This window comes from Aethalodelphis obliquidens, unplaced genomic scaffold, assembly GCF_003676395.1.
Source record: "Aethalodelphis obliquidens isolate GAN/ISIS:26980383/991018 unplaced genomic scaffold, ASM367639v1 scaffold44, whole genome shotgun sequence".
Classification (NCBI taxonomy): Eukaryota; Metazoa; Chordata; class Mammalia; order Artiodactyla; family Delphinidae; genus Aethalodelphis; species Aethalodelphis obliquidens.
In genome coordinates this window covers 7,899,747-7,920,402 of record NW_020837988.1, presented here as the reverse complement: position 1 = coordinate 7,920,402, position 20,656 = coordinate 7,899,747, and the positions used below count along the sequence as shown (strand labels likewise).

The 20,656-nt window shown below is 58.7% G+C and overlaps 1 protein-coding gene across 6 annotated transcripts in view; it reads left to right on the top strand.

Annotated features, from left to right (window-relative positions):
• The first annotated feature begins 1,576 nt into the window (after positions 1–1,576).
• Positions 1,577–20,656, top strand: part of RHBDF2 (rhomboid 5 homolog 2) — a 26,584-nt gene continuing 7,504 nt past the window's right edge. Inside the window, exons 1-6 of one of the 6 annotated variants that reach the window (XM_027080784.1) lie at positions 1,603–1,679; positions 14,145–14,346; positions 18,067–18,232; positions 19,249–19,376; positions 19,957–20,152; positions 20,237–20,443. In XM_027080784.1, the coding sequence (XP_026936585.1) occupies positions 18,089–18,232; positions 19,249–19,376; positions 19,957–20,152; positions 20,237–20,443 (675 nt within the window). In that variant the 5' untranslated portion in view covers positions 1,603–1,679; positions 14,145–14,346; positions 18,067–18,088. Of the gene's footprint in view, positions 1,680–1,703; positions 2,173–3,190; positions 4,221–13,167; positions 14,347–18,066; positions 18,233–19,248; positions 19,377–19,956; positions 20,153–20,236; positions 20,444–20,656 lie in introns of those variants that run through there. The other 5 variants (XM_027080783.1, XM_027080787.1, XM_027080786.1 and 2 more) reach the window with 5 other exon arrangements.

The following is a 20,656-nucleotide window of genomic DNA, read 5'->3' as shown; positions in this document are numbered from 1 at the left end:
CCCCTCTTTCTGTTTCCTTACCTCCCACCCCCATCCAGGTCAGCGATAAACACCGGGAGGGTGGGGCGGCGGGGGTCTGGAGCTCCTTAAAGGGCCAGGGTCTTGACGCACCCTGAGACCAACACCACCGCCTGATTCTGGTCCCAACAGGTCCAGACCCTGTCCCCCTCCTGCCAGGCCTGAGTCTCACTCCAAACTCTGCTTCTCCAGGCCAGCCACACCTCCCCAAGGCTAGGGCGGGGGTGGGGGGAGATAAGAACCTGCCCAGGGCTAAGAAAGGGGCATCTGGACCTTGGAGCTCACCCCAGGTCTCACCCCCCTGGCCCCCCCCCCCCGCAATGGTTTTGTTCATCTAATCTGAAGCAGGAGGCTAGGAGGAGGGAGAAGGGGTCACCTGGGTAATCAGACCCCAGCCGAGTGGTGGGAAGGACAGAAGGACGGAGTGATTGGGCACCAGCAGGGGTCAGCCAGGGCCCCACCCACCCAGCAGGTCCCAGTTAGGTGGGTCCTGTGGATAATGCCTCTGGGAGCAGGAAGGTGCAGGAAGGTGGCCCCGGCTGCTGGGCAGATGCTTGAGGGACATTACAGGGGTGGGCGCCTGGGGCCATGGGGACTATGCCTCTTCCCACCCCAGGGGAGCAGCAGGGCTAGGGGAGAGGCTGCAGCATAGGAGGGAGATCAGGAATCAAAGCTGAGCTTCTCTGGGCTGAGAGCAAGTAGAGAGACTGGCTCAAAGTTGAGGAGACATTAGGGTCCTCCTGTGATAATAGTAACAACAGCAGTAGTTACAATAGCAGCTGCTAACAGTTATGAGCCCGTGCCACGTGCCCTTCAAGGGGCTTCTTACAAGAGACAGGGCCTATTTTCACCCCCATTTTATTTATTTATTTGGTTTTGGCCGCTCTGTGCGGCATGCAGGATCTTAGCTCCCCGATCAGGCATCGAACCCAGGCCCCCAGCAGTGGGAGCACGGAGTCCTAACCACTGGACCGCCACGAAATTCCCTTTACCCCCATTTTAAAGAGGAGGAAGCCTGAGGCCCAGGGAGGTTGAAGGATTTGTCCAAGGCCACATAGGTATTGACAGTAAGTGGCAGAGTCAGGATCTGAACTCAGCTCCGCTGGCTGTAGAGACCCCACCGCCCGTGATTTCACAGGTGAGAAGGCCGGACCTGGGTCACTACGTTGTTGAGAACTGCCTCAGACGGGCTAGGGCCTGAGCCAGGCGACCCCGTCCTGGAGGCTGACCCCGCAGCCGAATCTCCAGATCTTGAGCGCTTTCCTCTGCGTCCGCTGCAGACACCCGTGTGAACCAAGGTTCTGCCCCATCGGGAAGGTCTGTGTCGTGGGGACAGAGGCATCGCGGGTTTTTACCGGGTCTGCCCTAAAGGAGACTCCTGTAACTCCTCCAGAGACCCCGCCGCCCACACGGGCACTCAGTGAGGGCTCCTCCTAGTAGCAAAGCCTAGGCACCCTTCTGTCATCTGCGCCAGCTCTGCGCTTAGTGCCGAGGGCGGGTGGGGGCGGGGGAAGTTGAGCAATACCTGGGCTCAGCTTCGGAAGGAGCCTCCGCCTCGGGAGGATGCGGAGGAGGGCGCGTTCGCTCTAGAGGAGAGGCGAGGGCAGTGGCGGAGATCAGAGAAGGCGTCCCGGAGGCGGGAGCTGCAGCAGGACTTGTAGGTGAGACCCTCCAAATGTGTTTCAGGGAAAGGGTGAGGGCTAAAAGTTTCGAGGGAACAGGCCCGTTTGGCCTAAGGATGAAGGCTCTGGAGGGAGGGCTATGGAAGGTGGCTGTCATTTATTGGAGGGGTTCTTCTTGGGGGTTGACCTGATGATGGTACTTCAGACCTAGATTATACGCTTTGTCGGGGGAGGAGAGGACGGCGCCCGGAAGAGACCAGCTCCGGCGGAAAATAGGGCTCTGCCCAGTAGGGGACACCACTAGGCCGACCGCGGAAGGGCGGCGCGAGCCGGGAGCAGCAGAGCAGGACACTTGCGCCTGGGACCGAGCGGGGCCCCACGGGCCCCGCCCCCCGGCGCCAGGCCCCGCCCTCCCGCCCGCGCGCAGGTAGGGAAGAGGCGGAGCGCTGGGGCCCCGCCCCCAGGAGCCACCGCCCAGGCGCCAGCCGGCGCCGCTAGGAGCCGAGTCCCGGGAACTTGGGGCCGCAGGGAGGTGAGCGCGGGGCGACGGGCGAGGCCGGGTTCGCGGCAGCCGGACTCCGGGCCCCGGAGGGGCCGTGGGGTCGCGCCCGAGCATGCCCTGGGGCGGCGGTGCGCGGCCGGCGAAGGGGCCGGCGCTGCGGGTCACTCGGGCCCCACGTGGGCCGAGCCCGAGGCCAGAGGCCGGGGCTCTACTCGAACGGGGCCGCTGGACCGGGTCTCCCGGCCCCTGGGACTCAGCTCGGACAAGACGCCTCAGGGGTCCCTGGGCCACGGGTCACCAGAGGTGGGGGCATGCCGATTGGGCAGAAGTTTAAAGTCCCGGGAGGAAGAGAGGGGACCGCCCCAGGGCAGGACCGCGCAGTCCCGCCTTCCTCCCAGAAGCGCCTGGAATTCATACCTTCCCCTCCCCTCCCCTTTCTCCTGGGTGAGCAGCCGCGGTCGGGGCGGAGTTTGTCCATTCAGTCTAGCTGAGGTGGAAACAGGTGCGGGAGGGTGGGCTCACAGCCAGGCTGGACCAGAGCTCAGAAATTGGACCCAGGACTCCTGACTTCCGGACAGAGGGGCTTGGAAAGGCTGCCCCTCCTCCGTTCCCCCAGGGCACTGTGTTGGGTTAGAGAGGAGTATGTCCCTAGAGTATAAACCCACCACCCCAGAGAAGAGGGGAGTCCAGGTCTCAGCCTAACTGGGTGAAAGGCCAAGGGGGAGGCCTCGAATTGGAGCCCCTAAGAGGGAGTGTCTAAGGAGGGGAGGGCTTGCGGGTTTGACCCCACACGTGGACTGGCTTCTCTTTCCCAATGGCTATAGATTTAGGACCCTGTGTGGGTGGCATAATGAGCCCAGAGTCTGTGTTATGTTACTGTCACTTGCTGTAGGTAAAGCAGAGCAAAGAGTGGAAAGTGAAGCTTTTTTTTTTTTTTTTTTTTTTTTGCGGTACGCGAGCCTCTCACTGTTGTGGCCTCTCCCATTGCGGAGCACAGGCTCCAGACGCGCAGGCTCAGCGGCCATGGCTCACGGGCCCAGCCGCTCTGCAGCATGTGGGATCTTCCCGGACCGGGGCACAAACCCATGTCCCCTGCATCGGCAGGCAGACTCTCAACCACTGTGCCACCAGGGAAGCCCGTGAAGCTTCTTTTAAAGCAGTGGTCCTCAGCAGGGGGTGACTTTTGCCTGCCAGGGGACATTCGGTAGTGTCTGGAGACATTTTTGGTTGTCACAACTCCGGGGAGGGGATCTAGGGTGTAGAGGCCAGGGATGCTGCTAAACACCCCGCAGTGCACGGGGAAGCTCCCACCACGAAGAATTACTCAGCCCAAAGTGTCAGTAGTGCTGTGCTGAGGTTGAGCAACCCTGGTGCAGTACCCGGGCCACCAAGTTACTTCTCATTGACTGCCCCTCCCTGCCTCAGTTTCCCCAGGGGTTAGAGGAGGAACTTGGAATAAGCCTAAATGAGATAAGCGGTAAGGAGGTGTGAGGGCAGTTACGCCCGCCCTAGCAGTAGGCCTCCCTTGGTGCCACGAGCCGGCCTCTTCCCTGCTTAAACCACGAGCCCTGCAGGAGGCAGTTCTCGGTGCTCTGGGGGAGGCGCTGGGAACAGGGGCCCTCTCACAGCTCTGTCCTGGAGTGCTTCGCCCCTAGGGTACCTCCCGAGCAGGGTGAGCCAGGGCAACCCTGGAGGTCAAATACCCCTGTGGGGGGGCTGGGGCGCGAGCTCTGTTCTCATAGGTTTTCCCAACGCTGGATTGCTTAGGTGGGCCTGGACGCCTGACGCCATGTGACCAGCTGTAATTTTTCCCTTCTGAACCCACACCTGACTCCTCAGTCACTTACACCAGGAAAATAACATCTGAGGAATAACAGGGCGCCTAATTCCTTGCGGCTCCCCAATCTGCTTCCCTCCTGCAGTAGGGAGTTCCACCGTGGCTGTGGGAACCCTGGGTGAGACAAGAGGCCCGGGGTGGGCCCAGCTGCTGGTGGAGTGATGCGCCCCCTGCTCGTGGTGTTAGCTCAGCACCAGTGAGAGATGGAGGACAGCAGAGCCACAGGCCTGGGGTTCCCCCGGTAGGCATGACTTTGAATTATTTGGGTTGGACTCAAGGAGTATGCTCCCGCTTTGTAGGGAATTGGGGCGAGGGGCTGTCACAGAGGGGCAGGATGGGATGAAGCAGCCGTTCATGCCCAGGAGCCCAGGCCACCTCACTGCCCTCCCTTCCCACTTCCTGACAATATCCATCCCTCCCTCCCCCCACCACCCTGTTCACTTCTGGACCCTGGCCTCCTGACCTGGGAACCCTGGTGGGGTCAGAGGGCAGGTGGCAGTTTCTGGTTTGACTTTTGCTTTTGGGGGCTTCTTTTGGTCTTTTAAGTTTAAAAGGCTGGAGTGAGACTTTCATCTGTTCAGCTGAAAAAAAAAAACAACCCCATAATAGTGACCCCCATCTGTTGTGTGCCTCTCAAGGCACAAAGCAGCATTCAGACTTGGACAGAGCTGTTCAGGAAGTAATTGTCAGGGCCTGACATTGAACCTGGGCTGTCTGTTCCCAGGCCCAGCCCTAAAACCTTCTGCCACCTGCCAGCAAGAGTACCAGGTGACTCCTACCTGATGTGCTCATTTCTGAGCTGCAGCCATACCTGGTGTAACCCACACGCACATATGCACACAGGCACACGCTCATTGCCTAGATGGGGACTCCTGGCCCTCGAAGAGGAGGAATAATCACACCGGAAATGCACTGTGGGAGCAGCTGGGGTCCGAGCCCAGCTCTGGGTCAGTGGTGGTGTTTTCACTGTGGCCAGAGCTCGTCACAGGGTTCCTGCTGATTTGCTGTGCACACTTGTCCCCAGGCGAGACCCCAGATGAGAGCAGGAAGTCAGGGGTGTGTGTTTGTGCATGTGACTGGGATGAGCCACCTGGCGCCTCCCTTGGGGTCGGGATTGGGGTGGCCCCGGCCCCCTGCCTGCCACCTGGTGCAGCATCAGGGGAGATGTACTCTCCAGGTTGCGGTTCCCCTTGGGTCTCTGTGACACCCACTTTGGAGCAGGCCTCAGTTTTGCCCCGGCCAGTGGGGATTTCCAGAGTGAGCTCACGCCTCTGCTCCCAGTTTCCCATCCGGCTGGGCCAGGCCGGGGGAGGAGTGGCGGGGACGTCAGTGCAGGCTGACCTAGCGCGTGGGGACCCCGGCAGGGAGGCTGCCGTGCAAGGGCAGCTCTCAGGACTGGCATAAAGGAAACAGTTTCTTCTCAACTTCAGGGCAGTATAGACAGCCACTGTGTCCACATTCCCTCACGCGGTAAGTTTATCCAGGGACCCAGATGCAAGACTTGAGGTTTCAAAGCTACGGGAAGGCACATTCCAAGCCCCTCTAGGAAAGTGTTTGGAGCTAAGCGGGCAGGGCAGACGAGGTGGGCCATCAGGGTCGCTGGTCTGGAGGGTGAGGGGCAGCAGTGGGAGGGGGTGATTCCCAGCTTGGGGAGCCAGGCCCAAAGGCTGGCAGGCACCTGGGCTATGAGAGTGTGGTCAGTAGGATGGGGGTCACTTAAGTAGTCCGTACCTCAGTTTCCCCAGTGGGCTCACAGGAGTCTGCTTGGGAGGGTTGCTGTGAGGATTCCAGTGGCGACTCATGTAAAGCCTGGGCAGGTGCCCGGCTGCACTAAGAATGCAGTGGGCGAGCTGTCACAGTAACAGGAACGTGTCTGTGTGCCCTGGCACAGACTCATGGTGATGCCAGAGGTCTTACCTCGTCTCTTGAGCTGTTGGGAGGAGGAGGTGAGAACATACTGCAGAACGGCAGCACTGCTGTTATCCTGCAGAAGTGGCTGTGTCTGGGGGGGAGGGGACCCCCAGCACCACGGAGGCCATGGGAACAGTGGGTGGGTTTCCATCTGGGAGTGGGGGATCAGGCTGTGAACTGCTGGCTCCCGCCCTCCAGCATGTGCGTCATGACGGTGGGGGTGGTGGTCGTGGAGGCCGTGTCCTTCAGCCCTTGCTCCCTCTGGCCGGGCTTCTCGGAGGAGGTGGGAGCGGGGTAAGCTTGGTTTTCTCTGCCTCCCACGTGTGGCCCCGGAGCTTGTGGCGAGAGGGTCCTCAGGTGGTCCTGCCCGGCTGCCAGCAAGAAGCACCTTTTCCCTCTCCTGGTGGCTCTCCCCAGGTCATGCCTCTAGTGTGGGCCCCAAAGGCCTGGAAGAGAAGGTGGGAGAGCTGCCGTGGGACCGGGCAGAGGCAGGACTTGGAACTGCAGTCTGGCCTGAGCCCTGGCTGTTTAGCTCATGGCTTTATCAGCCAATGACAATCGTGAGTTAAGGACAAGGGTGAGAGGATGCTTGTGAAAGTCCTTAGATAAGCTGGGAAGTGGCATCAGGCCTTAGGTGATGTCATTTCTGCTTGGCGGGCTGGGAGGGACTCATGAGTCAAAGGCCTGTGCACCTAAAACCCGTCCGCAGCGTCTGAGTCACCACCCCACTGCCCGTTCTTTTGCTACTTTGCTTGACCAGTTCCGAGGTGGCAGGAGGCCACAGCCCCACCACGTAACTATGTAACCTTGGACAGGGGACTTCACCCCTTTGAGCCTCAGTCTCCCCACCTGTCAAACAGAGATCTGTCACCTCTGGAACTCTTGGCTCAGATGTAGAAACCAAGTGAGCGATGGTGGCAGAGGTCAGCTGGGAATAATAGAAGCTACCAGTTACCAGCCACCAATTGTGTCCCAGGCACTGTTCACTCATGATCTCGTGTCATCCCTGGGGATGGGGGCTGCATCATATCATTTTGCAGCAGAGGAAACTGATGCTCAGAAGTGATAACTTGCCCAGTCTCCCAGCGGGTAGGTGGCCAAGCCAGGGTTTAAGCCCTGTCTCCAGCTCCCCAGCCCTCATTTCTCAACAAGAGAACCCATACAGCTCCAAAGCAAGATGGGGGGATGGGGTTAGTGACGTGTGTGGAGAGCTCCCTTGGTCTGAGTGGCCTGGATGGCCCACGTCCATGTACCCCGAAGCCCTCGCAGCAGCCTTTGGGGCTGGGGCCAGCCTCTTCCAGGGAAGGAGCAAAGCCCCAGGGCAGGATTCTGGGAAGTCTGGTTTATTAGCTCCTTAATGACTGTTTACAAGCTGAAAAGTGTTTGCCTGGCATGTTCCCTCCCTGCTGACAGCCGACCTGGGCCTCCAGCAGTGAGGGGCACCCAGCGCCCTGTCCTGAGTGTGTTGAGGTGAGGGACTCAGGGCCGCCCAGGGCCTGACTTCCGGATGAGTGACGTTGCGTGAGGTGCTTACCTCTCTGTGAGATATGGCCAGACTTTGTCCCTCAGCTGCCTGTGCTCCCAGGGTGACCCCTGGCTAATGGTGACAAAGCCACCTAGATTTCAGACACCTGGGAGGCTCCTTAGCGTCTTATGCATAAACACACTGAGGCTCAGAGATGCCAAGCGGCTTGCACAAGATCACACAGCGGTCAGGGCTGGGACTCTGACCCTGTGCCTCCCCCAGCTGGACAGTGTTTTCATTGTCTGGAGCCAGGCCACGAGGAGTGGGTGGAAGTTGGGTGGACTCCACCCTTGCAAGCACGGGACAGAGGCCTGCTCTGTGTGCCGACGTTAGTCGTGTCTGGAAACAGCCTGGTCGCACCTCGGGGTGTGGGAGCCCCAGCAGGAGTGAGGTGGGCCTCTCCTGCTCCCCCACCCATGCTGCACCCCATTCTCCCCCACCACTGAGCATGTGCTAAGCCTCTGCCTGTTCCAAGGTCCAGTGGAAACCCCACTCCCACTACTTCAAGATCCCAAGAGAGGCAAATCCTCATGAGTGTTTGGAGCAAAGCCTGGTTCACCTCACACCTGGGACAGCGTGGTGCCCAGAGGTGCTGATTCCTCTCCAGGATCCCTCCTGTGCCCTGGTGTCTGGCCTGGAAGGACCAGAGGCTTCTGGGCCCCTAGGGGCCACTTCTGACTCCTGTCCTTCACAGCAATGCTCAGGGAACAGCAGGGTTGGGACAGAATAGGCCACCTTCCCAAAGGAGGCCGGGCTGCTGGGTAGAAAATCCTAGGACCCGGCCACTCTGCTCCCTTCCCGCTGTTGTCCTTAAGCTGCCATCGGCCCCCAGGCTCTGGAAGCCGCTACTGCCTGGGGTCTGGAAGGTCTCTGCTCAGCTGCTCTCCCCTGATCTGCTTCCATCAGCAGCTTCTGGAGTCCAGAGATTCCCAGAGGGGCCTCTGGGAGGGCACCACGGTGGGCAGGGCCCAGCATTGTGGTCAGTTGGGGAGATCTGGTGCCGCTTCCACTTCCAATAATGCCTGTCCCTGTATGTTGCCAGCAGCTGCCACACCTTAGGCCGTGGGGACATGGGGCTCGGGCACTCCCAGCTGGTTTCTGGAATTGGGGTCCCCACAGAATATGGGGGTATTCACATCGCTGCCAGCCCCGCTGACGTGTGGTCCTGGGAAAGCCTCCGGGCGGAACAGAGTGGGGCTGTGAACATGGCAACCCATCCTCCTCGCACCCACACGCTCTTGGCGGACACTGGGTTCCAGGCTGCCACCAAGAGCATGTGCCCAGCTCCCACTTCCCGTGTCTGGGGTCGGCCGTGATGCCCAAGCCACTCTAACTGGGTCACGGGGAGCCCAGAGCCTGGGGTCTGATGGGGAAGGTCACCAGGTCCCTGAACCTGTCCCCAGGTTCTTTATCTTCTAGAGTTTGAGCAAAGCCGTTCAAGGTGGAGGAGAAATCGGGGCCTCCCCAGGCCGGGGCCCTCTGTGAGTGGGGCCTCTCCCTGCGGCTGGAGCACAAACCCACAGGTGGTTTCATTTTTCCTCTCCATTGGGGGCAGCTGGGCTGAAGGGTGGGCGTGCGCTGGGGCAGCCTGTGAAGTGTGTCTGCCGACTGGCACCTCTAGGGAAGTGGCCGCTTGCCAGGAGGGAGAGCGGCCACAGGGACGGCTCCTGCCGGCTTCTGGAGATAGATAGGTGTCCCCTCCCCCCCTGCCTTCTCTAGCTCTGATGATTGGGTCTGGCGCACTTTACTTCCCTCCCTCTTGGTCTGTCCATTTTTTGTCTTCCTAATCCTGCGTGACCCCCAGCTGGGTGCCTTTGCTCCCTCCTGCCCGGCGCTCCTGTCCCTACCGGCTCTTGCCAGGGCAGGGAGGCGTCCTTGGTGAGTCACCGGCCGTGCCGGGCCAGCGGGTAGGGAGCCTGGGCGAGGTTGCAGTCTTTACATAAGCTGCTCCTGCCGGGCCTCGTGGCAGCCGGAGTGGCTCCGAGATCAGCAGAACCAGGGGTTCCGCTGGGGATTGCACCCTGGGCGAGGGCCAGCTTCCTCCTTGCTGCTTTCTAAAAATGACCCAGTTCCCAGAAGGGCTGTGGGGAGGGAAACATCGGGTTTCGGTTTCTGTGACAGGGAAGCCAGGGAGAGAGGCCACTTCCTTGCCCCCTGCCCTCACCCCGACATCCTGTGATTCAGCGGGGGACAGGCAGGTCCCAGCGGCCCTGGCCGCCTCCCTTCCCTGCAGACGGCCTGCCCACCGCCAGCTGGGCGGAACCTCTGGGCCAGGTGGTGGTTTCTTCCCTTCCTCTGTTCAGGGGGCCTGAGGCCCTCCCCGTGGGGGTCCCGTAAACTTCCTGACCATGTCTCGTGGTTCAGAAAGCCTGTTTCCCTTCCTCCAAGGACCCCTCCCTTCTCTCTGTCCCCATTTCTGACCACACGCAGGCTGAGTCCTCGTGTCAGTTGCCTGCTTCCGGCTCATGAGGTCCTCACAGCCGGGGGTATGGAGAATCCATCCACCGTTAGCAAGACCAGGGGAGCTTTCAGAAACCTGCTGGTGTGTCGGTGGCGGGCAGGTAGAGAGGGAAGGCGGGTGCCGGAGCCAGACTCCTCAGGACCGCGGAAGCACACGTGGGGGCAGGTGGGGAGGGGACAGTGGGCCCATGCAGCCTGGGGAGGGGGCACCCTGCCAGCGTGTGCCCTGGTAGTGCTCTGGCGGGGGACCCGCGGGGGAGGCCCGGCTCACCCTGGCCGTGGCTGCCGGGACGGGCTCAGCCGGCCGTGCCCAGCTCCACCCTCTGTGGGGAAACCGGCTTCCCCAGCGGCACCAGCTTGTAGTTTCTGAGTCTGTGTTTCTGCCACATGTGCCAGCTCCTGGCTGCTGCTAAAGGGGTTAGGCTACTGGGTGTGGGCATAGTGGTGGTTCAGACCCTGGGTCGGTCAACCCGTGGGTGCCTCGGGTGATGTGAACTCTCTACTGCGCTGCTTCTTTGGATATGCACCCCTGCTACCCCATGCTGGACCCCCTCTCTCTACCCAGGGCCTTTTGGGGGTCTCCTAGGTATCCTGGGGCTGAAGGCTCTTTTCTGGGGAAGGCCCCACCGAAGCCAAAATTGTTGCGGGCAAGTGACAGTGGCCAGCCGGGTGGGCCAGGCTCTCAAACCCCGCCCCCCCGCCCACGGTCTGGGCGCCGCCGCAAGCCTGGGGGTCTCAGAGAGCAGCGGATGTGACTGGGCCAGGAGGAAGCCTGGTCCCAGGCTGTCACAGCTTCCTCTGCAGTGAGGAAGCACTTTGAGGGCGCGGGAGGTAAGGGCTGGGCGGGGCGGTGCTCCCAGTGTTCCAGCACTTTTTCTGTCTGGTCTCTGCCGTCTGGGCTGCCCCATGCCCTGGACTTGGGTTACGCAGGTGCCCAGAGTGGGTCCGACGACCACTGCATCTGCCCCGAGCACTTGCCGCCCCCTCCCCCTCCCTCCCTGAGCCCCGAGGCAGGGGCTGGGCTTCTGGTGCACCTGCCTACCATCTCTGCACAAGTTGGGGGCACGCGGCCTCAGGAGCAGGCCCTCCCGTCTGTGGTGGAGAGCGACTGGGGCAAAGTGGTGTGTTTTTGTGCATTTGTTTTTTGGCCATGCCCTGCAGCATGCGGGATCTCAGTTCCCCAAACAGGGATCGAACTCGTGCCCCCTGCAATGGAAGTGCGGAGGCTTAACCACTGGACCACCAGGGAGGTCCCCAAAGTGGTGTTTTTATGCCAAATGTGTGGGCCTCACGTGTGTCAAAGCTGGGCCATCACCTTGTCCAATCCCTTCGCTTAACAGAGAAGGAAACTGAGGCTGTGCCGGTCACGCTGCTTACAGGCCAGGGCTCTCAGCACCGTCCTATGAAGATGGTTAAGTGGCTCCCCGGGAGAATGTGCCCCAGCCCTGCCTCTGCTCTCCAGGGCCGCGCCACTTCTCTTTGGGACCCCTAGGATTTCCCTGGGGTTGGTCCAGTCTCACCAGTCCTTCGGCCTTGGATTGAGTCTGCCCTTCTTCCTGTCAGAAGATTGGGACAGATGCCAGCAGCACGGCAAGTCCTGGGCTACGGGTCCCAGCCAGGGGTGGTATGGCCTTGGAATGGGGGGCTAGTTGGGGAATCTGGGCTGTGCCGGAGAAGGGGGGAAACAGGAGATCCTCTAGGGACTCATCCTGGGACAGCATCCTCCATCCTTGGCCGGGCAGTGGTCACAGAGCAGGGGTGGGGCAAGCAGCACTCGGTAGATCCTTCCAGAATGAGCCACTTCCTGGGCTGGCTGCAGGATTCCGGAAGACAGTTTCTGTTCAGGGTCAGCGTGGACTGACCATCTGCAGCCGTGCCTGCGCCCACCCTCTCCCCCGCCTTCCATCCAGTTAGCCATTAACAGGGCTGGGTTGTGGGTTGTGGACCCTGTGTTGCCCAGGGGTGGGTGGGAGATACCTACATGTAGGCAGATCTCTGTAGGATGCTATGAGAAAGTGGTTGATTTTGGCTGGTGGTAACGTGACAGGCTCCCTGGAGGAGATGACACTTTACCCTCCTTAAAGCAGCTGGTAGGTGTTGGCCAGGCAGGTGGGGTGGAGCCTGGTGGGCCAGGTACAGGGCCTCAGATGAGAGGAAGCAGGAGCTTGGGGAGCTGTGGGGGATGTGGTGTGTCCAGTGGTGTGTGGGGCAGGCTTTGAAGGGCACTGGTGTTGACTGTGGGGAGATGTAATCAGCTGTGAGCTCCAGAAGGATCCTACATGCTTGGTGACCTTACCCAAGCTCAAACCTGGCAGCCCCACGCTTACCACCAGCCTTCCTCCACTGCATCCCTCCCTCCTTGGTGCCAGTTTCCAAGGGCAGTACCCACCTGGTGCCTTCTCACTGTACCCTGGTCCCAGAGGAGGCCAAGCTGGAGAACTTTCTGTGCAGGCGTCGCAGGTGAGGCTGTTGTCTTGGAGCTGTCCGCAGAGTGGTGCAGAGTGGCGTCCGAGGCGCCAGCCAGGCCAGCACCACGTCCCGTCTGTCTGTGATCTCCAAGTGGCCTCATCATCCGCGGCCTGTCTGCCCTGGGATGAAGGGTCAGGACTCCCTGCACTAAGGGTAGAAGGGTGATGTCCAGGTCTTGCTCAGGCCTTAAGCAGGGAGCGTCCTGGGCCTCCAGCTCTGCCTCAGATCCCTCTCTGGCACCCCCTCCGCACCCAGAGTTCCTCTCACCTGTAGTTGGACGACTTCAGCAACCAAGTGAAAGACCCCGCTCTAATATGTAAAGCCAGAGGGGTGCTGCCCCATGGAATCAGAGGGGAGCCCAGACCCTCCCCCGGCCTCCAGTTCACCCCATGGCAGCCCCTTGGGCACCTCTGGGTAACCCCAGCCCGCTGAGGAACACAGTTTGCAAAGTGCTGAGATGCTCGACCAAGTTTCCCTCCAGGCTGGACTCTCTACTCTGTCTCCCTGATAGGAGGCTGTCCAGCCTGAAGTGTACCCCAGCTTTAAGGAGGGGGGGCCGCCTGTTTCCCTAGGAGACTTCAGGCCCTATAGCCAGAGCAGTTTGAGTCCCAGCTGCTCCCCTTCCTGGCTGTGTGAGCTTGGGCAAGTTACTCAACCCCTCTGAGCTTCCATTCTTTTTTTGTTTTGTTTTGTTTTTGTTTTTGTTTTTTTTGTTTTTTTTACCACACGCAGGCCTCTCACTGTCGTGGCCTCTCCCGTTGCGGAGCACAGGCTCCGGACGCGCAGGCTCAGCGGCCATGGCTCACGGGCCCAGCCGCTCTGCGGCACGTGGGATCTTCCCGGACCGGGGCACGAACCTGTGTCCCCTGCATCGGCAGGCAGACTCTCAACCACTGCGCCACCAGGGAAGCCCTGAGCTTCCATTCTTATCCACAAAATGAAAGCGATGATAATGTCTATCTCGAAGGGTGTTTTGAGGACAAAGCGGGATAATGCACGCGAAGGGCCGAGGAAGGCCTGGCCCACCTGGGGCCCTGACCCTGTCCTGCCCCCGACGGCCCTCGGCGTTCTACCAAGCCGGGGCTGCCAGTGCTCTGCTACACGGTAATGTCCCCTATGCGGGACTTCTCAAAAACAAAGGCTTGCCCTGGAGTTGTTCCCTTTTTTTGCACCAAGCTGCATATGTGGCATCTTAGTTCCCCGACTAGGGCTAGAACCCGTGCCCCCTGCCATGGAAGCACAGTCTCTTAACCCCTGGACCACGAGGGAAGTCCCCAAGTTGTTCGCTTTTTAATTCTCACTTTTATGTTGTGTGGATTTTACCTTAAAAAAAAATTATTAATTTAAAGAACCAAAACAACAGCAAAACATTTCCGAGTCATTTGAACTCTGCCTTAAATATTTGGCTTACTTTAATTGAAAACAGGTCTTAATCAGAAGATAGCCAATAATGCCTGCGTTTTTTAAAGTTAAATGTTTCTAGTAAAGTTCTGTAGAAACAGGAAAAGAAAGTAGGGACCATCTTGATTATGGTTCCCAGCCCAGAGCCCAGGTCTTTAGGTGGTTTTATTAGGTAAATGCCCAGAGGCTGCTGGCCTCCAGGCCCTCTGAAGCATCCAGCTCATCACCACAAGGGCCTTTACTCCAGGGGGAGGAGGAGGAGAATATATCTCTTAATCCCTCACCTATGAAGCTGGTGGAATTATCCCCATTTTATAGATGAGGAGACTGAGGTCAATAAGATCAAAAGGTGCAGTAGTCCTGACATGCACCCTTGAGCCTGCTCTCCCTTCCTTATAGGCTGTGAGCACCAAGGGAGCTGCCCTGCTTGACCTGGAGCCATCCGTCCATCTTTCCTTCTGTCTCTGCATCCATCCACCTCTCCGCAGAGCTGAGGCTTCACCCTAGAACATCTGTGCAGAGTGAGGAAAGGACTAGAACATGCGCTAAAGTCCTCTGCAACAAGACCCAGGAAGGTGTGAGCTCAACCCAGACCCTGAAGGTAGGAATCTGGGTAGCCGAGTGGGCTGGACCCCAGGTACCAGCTGCTTTGCTCGCTTGCTTATCTGATTTTCAACAAATACGTCCTAATGCCGCATGGGGGCCAGCACTCTTCTGGCAGTGGAGATGCAGCTGCAAATGAGTCAGAAAGAGGGCAGCGGGGGAGGTGAGCAGGGTGAAGTGATGGAGAGGCACATGGGGTAGAGGGGGAGCTGCCTCAGGCAGCCAGGGAGGGCTGCTTGGAGGAGGTGGCGCTCAAGCTGGGACCAGAATGATGAGAAGGAGCTACCTGCTGTGCTGTGTGATGATCTTATCTGGGGAGGAAGGGACCAGCAGGGGCAGAGGCCCAACGTTTATGGAGCACCTGCTGGAGACTTTTTTTTAACCAGCTTTACTGAGATATAGTTCACATTTAATTTATGTAATTCACATAAAACTCATCCATTTAAAGTGTACAGTTGAATGGTTTTTAGTATATTCACAGGTGTATGTAACCATCACCACTGTCAACTGTAGAACATTTTCACCATCTCAGAGTGAAACCCACGCCCCTTAGCTGTCATCCTCCAGCCCCCTCCCCCAGCCCTAAGCCACGACTCATCCTTCTGTCTCTATAGATTTGCCTCTTCTGGACTTGTATTTGGACCCCTGGAGTAAGTGGTCTCTGTGTCTGGCTTCTTTCACCTGGCGTAACATCCCCCAGGTTCATCCACATTGTAGCCCGTCTCAGCGTAGCATTCCTGTTCGTGGCTGAGTAATAGTCCACTGTGTGGATTAACACATTTTTTGTATCCATTTGTATGTTTTTTTCCCACAGATCATAGTACACTTTAAAAAAAATCTTAATATTATAGTTGATGTACAATGTGTTAGTTTCAGGTGTACAGCAAAATGATTCAGTTATACGTGTACATTTATCTCTTCTTTTTAAGATTCTTTTCCTATATAGGTTATTACAGAATATTGAATAGAGTTCCCTGTGCTATACAGGAGGTCCTTGTTGATTATGTTATGTATAGTGGCGTGTGTATGTTAATCCCAACCTCCTAATTTATCCCTCCCCCCATCCATTTGTATGTCGGTGAGCATTTGGGTTGTTTATACCTTTGGGCCGTGATGAACAGGCCGCTGTGAACATTCCTGAACAAGTTTCTGTGGCCACGCTGCCTGAGTGTGTGTCATGCGTACAGTCGTTTGATGCCCAGGACACCTCTCCGGCGGAGCGGGTTATTCCTCCCTCGTAAGGTGAGGACTTGGGTGACCCATGGTCAAGTGCAGGTTAAACCCTGGCCACCCGGCTCCAGTCTGTGCTTTTGACCACAAGCCCTCAGCACCTCCTCACAGAGGCTTGGTAGGTGTGGGGCGGTGAGGGGCCCAGGGTGGCCTGATGGGGTGGGGAAGGAACAAGGAGGAGACAAAGCCACAAAGGGTCCAGAGGCCCCAGTGAGAAGTTTGGACTTTGCTTTAAGTGAGAGCTGGAGATCCTGGCCTAGCGTTGAGCAGGGAGTGACATGGTATGATTTGCACGTTTCAAAGGTGGATTCTGCCGCCGTGTGGAAAATGGTCCCGGGGTGGGAGCTCGGGGGGGCAGCAGGTAGAGGAATCTGGAGGCTGTGGTCCTTCAGATGAGAGGCGACGGTGGCTCTTCTAGGAGCTGGACAGAGAGTGGGGAGCGGACAGACTGGGAACAGAGGTGGCTGCTGCCTTGCCCGGCCGTCCCACACCTCGGCGCCCGTCCCATGGCTGGAGGGCTCCTGTGTGACTCTCCCCTGAGTTGGCAGATGGATGTGAGGTCCCTGGCCTTGTGCGAGGGGAGAGAAATCAAACCTGCCCCAGCAGCCTTGGGACGTGGGGAGAGGAAATAGTGAAGGGTTTTAGCAAGAAGAAAGTCACGGGCAGTGTGAGAGATGAAATGGAGAGAATAGATGAGGCGGAGGTGTTAGTTCTGGTGGGTCAAAGGGGGTGTGGGTGTCAGTGGCACCATGATGGCTATGGAAAAGCCCCAGGTGGAGGTAAACTGCTACTTCCTCCTGGCTGGGCCATTTGGCAAGATCCATTGAAATTCAAGATGCAATTACTCTTCAATCCAGCAACTCCACTTCTAGAAGTTCATCTCGCGATAATACTGGGACAAGTACACACGGTATAGGCAAGGGTGTTCGTTAACACTGGACATGAATCTAAACAACCATCAGTCTGGAATTAAGTAAATCTTGGTACATTCCACTCAGTGAAACCTTCCCAGTCATCAAGAAAGATCAGGTAAAGCTATCTGTCTGCATTGACAGGGAAGGATGTCCACGCTATAGAAGAAAAGGTATGAGTGCGTGTAAAATGTTAAGTACACGTGTCCTTTTCCAAGTGCAGAGAGGCACCTGGAGAGGGGTGCACACCGAGCTCTTTCCTGGAACGTGGGGTGACAGGCGGGCCAGGAGTTCACTTTTCTGCTTTACAGTCTTCTGAGTCTTTTTTTTTTTTTTGGCAAGGTTCATATATCATCTTTATCATTAAGATATAATATTCTTCCTTTGTGAAAAGAAAAAAGTACCAGACAGGTGGCAGTTTCACTTTCCTTTGAAAGAGGAACCTGCCAACCCTGGGGGACAGGGACCGGTACGGTGGCTTTCTCATCTACCTGGGAATTAGGCTGAGCTGCTCCTTCCTTGCTCAAAGCCCAGGGATCTCTCCTCTGAGAACCACCTGCTCCCTGCACAGCTGTGGGCCCCTTGTCTGTGGGCTGCCTGGAGCCTTTCCCCTTGTCCTCCCCCAAGCCCTGCCCCCAGGACGAAGGCAGGGCTCTTTGGCCAAGGAAGCTGCCTCTGGCCCCCTGGCCTGCTCTGGCCAGGCTGATGAGGTGGCCAAGATCACGGCAGCTCTGCATCCCTGGCCCTCAATGTTCCTTTCTGGGTGAGGTCCTTGCCTGAAGCAGAGAGACTGGAAATGGAACGAGGTGGTGAGCTGGGGACCTCCCAGACCCCTGCTGCCCTGGAATGCAAATGAAGGATGAAAATACACCTTCTCACCCTGCCCCACACAGCCCAGAGTCAGTCTCTGCTTCATGGTTTAGTGTCCAGAGTTAGGTTTTTGTTCTGTTTTGTTTTTTCATTGATATACTTTTATTTGAGAATGTTTAAATCAATACAGAGAAACTAAATTTCAGAGACACTGAATATCATGAGTTTGGTTATCATTACTTTATGGTAAAAGAAACACGGAAATTATTTACATGATGAAAGATTTCAGAACTTCAGTGGCAGCTTCACGTGATGCCATTTCGATAGTGACTTATTTTAGTCGACGTATTTTCCAAGAACGTCACCGTCTCTAAAGAAGAAATCATCCTTGTCGTCTAGAACTACTTTGGTGCCTTCATATTCTGGGAGAAGAGCTTTATCTCCCACTTTCACACTAACTGGTTGAATCTCTCCACCCTTTCCTTTAGAGCCGGATCCAACAGCTACTACCGTTGCTTGCAGTACTTTTCCTTGTGATTTTTCTGGAAGCATAATGCCTCCTTTGGTTACAATTTCGGCTGCACTTCTTTCAACCTTCGCCTCCCTTCCCGGAAATCCAGAGTTAGGTTTGAACCAACTTTCTACAGGTTGTTCTCAGTCTGGGCTGCCTGCCCAGGTACCACCCTGACACCCTGGACTGTCCCCGTGTCCCCTCCTGTCCTGCCGCCTCTTGACACACCTGTGCCCCCTCCCTGTTTCCATTCCAGCTGCCCCACCCCCCCGCCCACCATGGCCTCCGCTGACAAGAATGGCGAGAGCGTCTCCTCGGTGTCCAGTAGCCGCCTGCAGAGCCGGAAGCCACCCAACCTATCCATCGCCATCCCTCCGCCCGGGACCCCGGACCCCAGCGAGCAGGCCAGCATGCTGCCCCAGGTAAGGGAGCAGCTGGGCGCTCGGCGCCCTGCCACCGGCCACCGCTGTGCTCCCATGACACCTTTCGGGCAGTTTCACTTCCCGGAGGAGGGCCTTCCGGAGCCACAGCTGCCCTGTGTCCCTGCTGTAGGCTGTACCCCGTCCTTCCTGGCCCCACACTTCACGGGGGGTGGGCCCTGAGCTCAGTCTCTGTCTCATGGTGGGCCAGGGAAAATAAGAAACACTTGCCGGTTCCGCCTGGGAATTGGCTGTTTCCGTTCCCTTGCCCGAGCCCTGGCCCTTCTGCGGGCGGTGGGCTGCCTGTGACTTGGGGGAAGGGGCACAGCGCGCCTGCAGCACCAGCAGCTGGATCCCAGCGCCCAGCTCCTGCGGGGGAACGGGGGGGAATCAACGTTGCCAGCAGTCCGGACCAGCGTTCCATAAAGAGCTCATTGAGAACTAGCTGCAAAGAGCGTGGGCTAAAAAAAAAAAAAAAGGCTTCCCTGGTGGCGCAGTGGTTGAGAGTCTGCCTGCCGATGCAGGGGACACGGGTTCGTGCCCTGGTCCGGGAAGATCCCACATGCTGCGGAGCGGCTGGGCCCGTGAGCCGTGGCCGCTGAGCCTGTGCGTCCAGAGCCTGTGCTCCGCAACCGGAGAGGCCACAGCAGTGAGAGGCCCGCGTACCGCAAAAAAAAAGAGCGTGGGCTCCCTGCGCAGCCTGGGGCACCGGGGAGGCTGTCTCATGCCGCCCACTCATGCCAAGGGCTCTTTCAAACATGTAAAGCCAGGCGAGGCCAAGGCTTAGCCACGGCTAAGGCCTAAGGCAGGAGCGCTGGATAGGGAGCTAGGGAAGCGTGTGCTGGGATCGCCGAAGACACTAGAAAATGACGATTTGACCCTCGGAATGAAAGCAGCTTGGGGTAGACTCGGGTCGAGGTTTGTTCTGTCTGGGTCTTCACATTGGGAGCCAGAGCAGAGCCAGCCTGGGATCTGGGCTGCAGGCAGTCACAGCCCATGCTCCTGCCCGCTGTCCACAGAGGCCCAGGAACCCAGCGTTCCTGAAGAGCGTCAGCCTCCAGGAGCCGAGGGCACGATGGCAGGAGGGCGGCTCGGAGAAGTGCCCCGGCTTCCGCCGACAGGCCTCCCTGTCCCAGAGCATCCGCAAGTGAGCACGCCCGCCGCGTCCCCACCTCCTCCCCACCCACCCTGGGCCAGTCAACTCTTGGGACCTGGGCCCTGGGCCCTTCCCGGGAGGCACGGGCAGGCAGCCCATGGTCCAGGCGGGGAAACTGAGGCCCAGGCTGCTCTGTGCCTGGTAGGAAGCCACAGTGAGGAGGCTGAGGGGAGTCAGGGAGCTGGAGGTGGACCCCTGCCCTTCAGAGCAGGTCCCGGGGCCTTCCCAGCTCAGCCCTCAAGCTCTTGACTTGAATCCCCCTCTGCCCATCTGGTTCCTGGGCACCAAACCAGGGGTCAAGGGGAAGCTGATCTGCCCCTCCCACTGCGTACACACACACACGTGCCCCCTCACCTTCCCTGCACACACGCACGTGCCCCGTCACCTCCCCTGTACACACGCACGTGCCCCGTCACCTCCCCTGCACACACACACGTGCCCATCACCTCCCCTGCACACACACGTGCCCTGTCACCTCTCTTGTCACCTCTCTGCGCACATGACCTTTCTCTCATTGCGGTCGCTCCCCTGTCACACACCTGCCTGCTCCCCACCCCATCTGCTCCCGCAGGGGCACGGCCCAGTGGTTCGGGGTCAGCAGCGACTGGGAGCTGAAGCACCAGCACTGGCAGCGCAGGAGCCTGCGCCACTGCAGCGCCCGCTACGGCCGGCTCAAGGCCTCGTGCCAGCGGGACCTGGAGCTCCCCAGCCAAGAGTTGCCCTCCTTCCAGGGCACCGAGTCTCCAAGACCCTGCAAGATGCCCAAGGTGGGCTCCAGTGGGGGGTGCGGGGCGGCAGATGACTTGGCCCAGGGCCCAGTTGACTATGCTCACCACCTCCCTCCCGTCCAGATTGTGGATCCCCTGGCCCGAGGACGGGCGTTCCGCCACACGGACGAGGTGGACCGGCCCCACGCCCCGCACCCACCCCTGACCCCTGGGGTCCTGTCCCTCACCTCCTTCACCAGCGTCCGCTCCGGCGGCTATTCCCACCTGCCCCACCGCAAGAGGATCTCTGTGGCCCACATGAGCTTTCAAGCTGCCACGGCCTTCCTCAAGGTAAAGACACCTCTGCCCAGCCTGCTCCCTCTCTCTCCCCAGAGCATCTCTCTCCCCAGGCATCTCTCTCCCCAGACATCTCTCTCTCCAGAGCATCTCTCTTCCCAGGCATCTCTCTCCCCAGAGCATCTCTCTCCCCAGGCGTCTCTCTCCCCAGGCATCTCTTTCCCCAGAGCATCTCTCTCCCCAGAGCATCTCTCTCCCCAGGCATCT